This window comes from Ranitomeya variabilis, chromosome 5, assembly GCF_051348905.1.
Source record: "Ranitomeya variabilis isolate aRanVar5 chromosome 5, aRanVar5.hap1, whole genome shotgun sequence".
NCBI classification, from domain to species: Eukaryota; Metazoa; Chordata; class Amphibia; order Anura; family Dendrobatidae; genus Ranitomeya; species Ranitomeya variabilis.
The window spans coordinates 30,819,518-30,826,319 of record NC_135236.1 but is presented as its reverse complement, the minus strand read 5'-3'; the positions used below and the strand labels follow the sequence as shown (position 1 = coordinate 30,826,319).

Sequence of the window (6,802 nt, the reverse complement as noted above, 5' to 3'; positions counted from 1 at the left end):
GCTACTGGGTATGGTGGATATTAAGTACAGAATTGATCACATTTTTGCTTCAATTTTTTTTCTAATTTCCTCCTCTAAAACCTAGGTGCTTCTTAGGCCGGAGTCACACTAGAGCGTAATATGGACCGATGCTATGCATTAAAAAAACGCATAGCACTCGGACCAATGTTAATCTATGGGGCAGCTCCTATCATCTGTTGTTTTCTTGGCCGTATATATTATATATTATTATACGAGCATACGAAATCACAGCATGCTGCGTTTGTCACCGTATTACGCCTGAAATACGCCAATGCAAGTCTATGGGTGCGAGAAAAACTCACACACCACACGGACCATCAGTGTGACTTGTGAGAAATACGCAGCGGTGTTCTATAGAAAAGCCGGCAATACAGTGCGGTGTACAGTAAAATCACACTGACAGGTTAGAATAGACTAGATAAAATAATTCTCTACACATAGAATAGGTATATAATCTTAATAATCTTTATATAGCATTAACATATTCCGCAGCGCTTTACAGGTTGCACACATTATCATCGCTGTCCCCATTGAGGCTCACAATCTAGAATCCCTATCAGTACATCTTTGGAATGTGGGAGGAAACCGGAGAACCCAAAGGAAACCCACTCAAACACAGGGAGGACATACAAATTCCTTGCAGATGTTGTCCAAGGTGGGATTTGAACCCAAGACTCCAGCGCTGCAAGGCTGCAGTGCTAACCACTTAGCCACCATGCTAACTTTCCTACGCTACAGTTCATATGAGTTCATGCCGCCAGGGGGCGGAGCTTCAATGATGTCACCGAAGCTCCACCCCCTGCATTTCATTCATTTCCCAGTCTTTTACAGCCAGGAGCGGCAGCATTAGCACCGCTCCCGGTTGTAAATGTATTTAACCCCTTCAGATGGATTTTCAGTGTGGGACTTGACTGTACGGCGGACAGGTATGGGATATTGTTGCTTTGTTATTTTGGATTTTTTTTTACAGGAGAACGAGGGTCTTCGGTTGGATTGAGCGTACAATAAACATATTAAAAACCTGTGTGTTTCTTTCTTTCAATAAAATACTTTATTCTTAATGTGTGTGTTTTTTTTAGCTCTTTATTACTATTGGATTAATAATGGATAGGTGTTTATTGACACCTCTCCATTATTAACCAGGCTTAATGTCACCTTACATTAGTAAGGTGACATTAACCCCTTATTACCCCATATCCCACCACTACAGGGGAGTGGGAAGAGGGAGGCTAAGTGCCAGAATAGGCGCATCTTCCAGATGTGCCTTTTCTGGGGTGGCTGGGGGCAGATGTTTTTAGCCAGGGGGGGCCAATAACCATGGTCCCTCTCTAGGCTAGTAATATCTGCCCTCAGTCACTGGCTTTCCCACTCTGGCGGAGAAAATTGCACGGGAGCCCATGCCAGTTTTTTCCATGAATTGACCCTTTAATTTAACACCTACAGCTCCCAAATTTTACACACAAACACTTCTAACATTATTAGGGAGGAATGTATAAAAATATAACTGATATGAAATGGTTTACTGTATGTAACCATATCTCATATCCTGTCGGGTATGGTAACAATTTAGCAATATATATACTGTATATATATATATATATATACACTGTATATATGTTTTCACGAATATTTGAGCCCATGGATCCATTATATGTCCATTTTGCAAGCTGGCGAGAAAATCTCGCCGTACTGATGCCATATGAAAACTTTTTGGAGAAAAAAAAAAATCGCATCATCGCATTGAATACGGATCACTGTTCTTGAACATTTCTGCGTATCTCGGCTGTAAAAAAAGGACCGTATTTTTATACGTTAGGTGTGACGCCAGCCTTATAGTCCGAAAAATACGCTATATATGTCACACATTTTTTCTATAATTCTCCTGTGTCCTCATTTTTTACATGCACACCAAGAAAGGCCACAAAAATTGCTCAAAGGCCATTGTGGTTTTCGACCAAAAAAGAAAAAAAAAATGTGTTTACCGTGATCCTGTGAGAAATGGAAGACAATTAAAAACACCAGAAAAACAATTCAATTATATAGACCTTCTATATATGAAGCAGTTTTTTTGTAATGACGGCAGAAAAATAAAAAATTTAATATTTTCCATTGAAAAACAAAGCTCATCCCCTAAATTGCGGCTTATTCACAAATGATACATCACTCGTAATAATCGCACATGTTCATTGCGGGGCAATCACATTGTGATATTGCGCGTCATGAACGTATGATTTATTTTATTCCGTTTGTTCCCATTTATTAGATATATTTTGGTGCACATTTAACATTTTTTAATAAATTTATTTTAGTACAGAAAAGTTTTGGATTTTATGCTTAAAAATGCAACTATTTTTTATTCGTAACTTTTTTTTAGCTACCCCTCCCCTGCCCTATAGAAGCCTGTGGTGAACAAAATGCACCAAAAAACACAGAAAAAATGCAGAAGTGATGATGACGTGTTTCTATTATACTTTTCTTCTGATTATTCCACTCCTTATTTTGGCTTACAAATACCGAGGCAAAAAACTCAACAAATACTCAACCTGTGAACCTTGCCTTAGTCTTTTTGCAAAGTTTTTGGAATGGAAACTGAGCGGAAATTCCAAGGCCCCAATTCACACAGGATCTCTAACACATGTGACTGCAAATTAGTTGGGTTTTTTTAGGCATTTGGCTGCTTTCGCACGGAGTGTTTTAAAGGAGGAATTTGAAACAATTTGCTCCAAAATTCACATCCACTTCAAATAATCATTAAACACTCTTCCTAGTCATTTCAATGAAAAATCCACTTTGCTGTTCATTTGGCGAGTTTTTTATTGATAATATTTTAGACTCCTCATTAGGCTACGTTCAAAAAACGAGTTTAGGTGAGTTTTTGATGTAGCACATTTTCTGCCCCGAAACAAAAAAAAAAAAATAAAATCTTAGTGTGCACAGACCCTGGGCATATGTGAACAGTAAGAAATTGCATATGATACCTGGACAAGAGCCCTGAGCATGGAGGCAGTCAGCAGTGGTCAGCTGGTGTAATCAGGCATCAGGTGGAGCGATGGTAGTGTGATGAGGAGGGTATAAAGCTCTGCTTCCTCCACCCTTTCATTGTGTGTCTTCTGCTGCAGTCAGGATGGAGCAGAGTACCTGGTTGAGATGGCTGATAATGGTTCTTCTATGTGGGCCAGTCCTTAGCGAGTCTTGGGTCAGACACCGGCGTCAGTCAGATGCTTGGTGGAGGAATTATCATCCTGGACAAGGATCATCTAGAGGACTTGGACAACCAATATCCGGAGTGGGCTCTTCTAGAGGAGACCTTAGGTTTCAGCCTGTGTCCGGATGGGATTCTAGATATTATGGCCAACCTTCATCCAGACAGCTTTCACAACCCCCGTCCTCCCCTATCAATGTGCAGTGTGGTGAGGACAGGATGGTGGTGTCAGTGAATAGAGATTTCTATGGTAATGGTAACCTACTGAAGCCCTCAGACTTGCGTCTAGGATCTTGTAGCCCTGGATCCCAGGTTGTAGACCCAATGGTGGTATTTGATAATGATGTTCAGGCCTGTGGGAGCAACTTACAGGTAAGAACATGGTGAAAAATTAGTTAAACTGTTTGTCCAGAGTTGCATCATCAGTTGATGGCTTCCACCAAGCTGTTATGAGGATCATTTTTAGTTTGATTTCTGGCCTTGAATATGAAGGGAATAGTATTTAATTCTTATGTTAATGAAAGATCCCAGGAACACTTTGAAAGTGGCTTTGGCTGTTTCTAGAGTGTATTCTGTTAAATTGTTTTTGGGGTTTTTCCTATAGCCTCACACCTGTTGTTGGTAGGGTTTGAAAGTGCATCAATAGTATCCTTTACTTAAATAAGATGCTATGTCCCTGTTGAACTCTACATTGGGATCTAAAAGTGTGGACTTGATCCAATGACTTTGGGTCTGTCCTCATTCATAGGTTAGTCCGGAATTCCTAATTTACAGGAACGTGTTGAACTACAATCCAGTTTCCCCCAGCTCAGTCATAGTGAGATCCAACCCTGCTGCAGTTCCCATTGTGTGTTTTTACCCACGGTGAGTTTCACCTGACTGCTTCATCTGCCTTCTGATAGATGCTCCTGTTGTAGCTTGACTTCTCTAGTTTTGGCTTTTCCATAGACATGGCAATGTAAGCAGCAAGGCAGTAATGCCAACATGGGCTCCATTTACTACCACAGTCTCTACAGAAGAAAGACTGGTCTTCTCTATGTATCTGATGACTGGTAAGCTTAATAGCAGATGTTTTTGGCTCAGTCATATCTGACTTATCCTAATGTATACTGGTGTTTTACAGATGACTGGAGTGAACGTAGGCCTTCTTCTGTTTTCCAACTTGGGGACATTTTCACTATAGAGGCCTGGGTGGAAACTGAGAATCACATGGACTTGATCCTGTTTGTTGACTACTGTGTGGCCACCATTACCTCGGATATTACTGCTGACCCTCGTTACGATATCATATCCTCTAATGGGTGAGCTATATGTTGGCTTGGGCTTTGGCTCCAGGCTTTATAATTCTACTAAATCTACTGATTTTCAGGTGCCTTGTGGATGGGACACAAGAGGACTCCTCATCAGCCTTCATATCTCCAAGGTCTCAATCAAATAGGATCCAGTTCATGGTTGATGCCTTCAGGTTCATAGAAACTCCAGCATCTACGGTGAGGAATAACTTTTGACAAGAATATTCTGATGTTCAGTGGATTAGTCATACACTGGACTGATGGTCGTAGACTAGTTTCATCATATGCTACCTTACTGTAGTCTACTAGTTGACTTTACTATCAACTATCATTTTTCTAGGTCTACATCACATGTTCTCTAAGAGCGACAAAAGTTGATCAGACTCCTGATCCAATGAACAAGGCCTGCTCTTACAACAAGGCTTCTAGAAGGTCAGAAGGCTTCCCGGGATGAATTGTAACCAGTGACTTTATTCCACGCTGTGGTGATTCTGAAAATCCTTTAGTAGTTTAGTTTGTGGTAGCCTTACAATTGATGGCATGGCTAGGGGTACTGCTTGAACTTGCATGTTGGCTTTTATTCAAAGGTTTACACTTTTTTTTTTTTTTTTCTTCCCCCCCCCCCCCCCCCCCTCGATCATGCCAAAGAACACTAGTTGGTCCATTCTCCGTATCTTATCATTGTTGGTGTTCATCAGTGCTGTCATGACTTTACCTGAAACCTCCGAAAAGCTAAAAACTAGTCTAACCCATATCCAAAGATGACTTGTGACCAAATTGTCCTTGAAATGGTTGGAATCCTAATATCCTACCATAGTCACTCAATTCTCCACTTCTGTTTCTTCCTTAGCTGGTCTGCACTTGAAGGCTCTAATAACATCTGCCGTTGCTGTGAGTCCAGGGACTGTGGTGCCCTTCTCGGCCAGACAAGAAGATGGGGCTCAGTCCAAGGAGGGTCAAGGGGAAAGAGAGAAATAGGTGAATGATTAAGATAAACTGAGGCGTGTGTACATTAGATCTAATCTATGGAGACCCAGTGATATTGTGACCATATGGTATATTCTGTGGACATGCAATAAATATTTGATTTATTTAGAGGTAGGATGCCCACCTAGAGAACACTGACTGAGTATGACCCAATGCCAAACTACTGTAGCTTGTAGAATTGTAAGCTAAGGACAAGGCTAAACTGTCAGGGGGTCTCTTCTCTTGCTATCCAATATTATACAGATGCTACACTGACTGTAACATCAGGATAATCCTCTTTAAACCTTCTTTTGGACAGGTCCTCATCCAGAAGAGCATTCTATGGCTACACTTGGCCCTATATTGGTCATTGGAGCTGAACATTCCCACCAGGCATCCATTACAGAACACCTCCAGGCTTTAGAAGTTCCAGAAGAGTCGCAATCCTTCGAGCTGTGGATTTTGGTGGCAATCGGTTCTGTCAGTCTGGTGGTTATAGTTGTTGCTCTTGTCTTTATTGGTAGATGTGTTGTGAAAAGACTGTCACCCCGGAGAAGATCTGTGAAATAAAGACTGTAACAATTCAGGTCTCATTGTTTCTGAGTACTTTACTCCTATTCTAGATCATAATTTTATCACTTACAACATTTTTGTAAGGGAACAGTCATGGTTGTGTTGACAGAACCTTTTATTCCTGTTCAGGAAAAAAAACATAAATGTCAGCCAAACTGCTGATCTAGTGGTGCATGAGTGGATACTGGTTGGTAAACTTAGATGAGCTTCTACTTGGCCTTCACACCTGCAAAGTGACTTCACAAGAAGTCATTAAGAGTATTTTAATCTGAGGCTCATGGTGGGACAGGAATCTAAATCTGAGCACCCCACCTTGTGGCCAGAGGAGGTGTCTTGGCTCCCTGCCAAATAGGAATGACGAGGCTTCCAAAAACCTGAGCTGGCTGACTTATGGCTTCTTACAATCTGAAAGCAATGGCTGGGCCAACTTCATTACAAATGAGCCTGGCTGCTTGTGTTGTGCAGACTGGTGCCTCCACCCAACCCTAAACTGTGAGGGCCTATAGTACTCATTCTGTGGACACAAATTATAGCAAACGTGCTAAATGTTTTTTGCCTATTAAGTCCCAGGAGATTTGTCCACTGCTATCCTGGTTTCTGTTGCAGTATTGTCCTTGTTGCTTTCTCAGGTCCCTGCAATCAGGCATCACCTGCTACACTCCCACCAAAGATGCTCTCCCATTATTTTAGAAGATGAATCAATATCTTGGGGGTTGTGGTTGGATGCCTGCTTCTCATACTACTCCAT

The 6,802-nt window shown here is 41.4% G+C and overlaps 1 protein-coding gene across 1 annotated transcript; it reads left to right on the top strand.

Moving 5' to 3' along the window:
- Positions 1-3,114: 3,114 nt before the first annotated feature.
- LOC143774233 (zona pellucida sperm-binding protein 3-like) lies at positions 3,115-6,067 on the top strand. The gene is made up of 8 exons (XM_077261613.1): positions 3,115-3,595; positions 3,972-4,087; positions 4,172-4,275; positions 4,347-4,524; positions 4,593-4,713; positions 4,856-4,947; positions 5,366-5,493; positions 5,801-6,067. The coding sequence occupies exons 1-8, from the start codon at positions 3,146-3,148 to the stop codon at positions 6,049-6,051; spliced, it is 1,440 nt and encodes a 479-aa protein (XP_077117728.1). The 5' UTR covers positions 3,115-3,145; the 3' UTR covers positions 6,052-6,067.
- Positions 6,068-6,802: the final 735 nt, after the last annotated feature.

Excerpts from the sequence above, each read along its gene's own strand:
- LOC143774233 (XM_077261613.1), top strand. The coding sequence starts at position 3,146 with ATGGAGCAGAGTACCTGGTTGAGATGGCTGATAATGGTTCTTCTATGT. Across the intron at positions 3,596-3,971 it reads CCTGTGGGAGCAACTTACAG|GTTAGTCCGGAATTCCTAAT; the intron begins GTAAGAACATGG and ends CCTCATTCATAG. Across the intron at positions 4,276-4,346 it reads CTCTATGTATCTGATGACTG|ATGACTGGAGTGAACGTAGG; the intron begins GTAAGCTTAATA and ends GGTGTTTTACAG.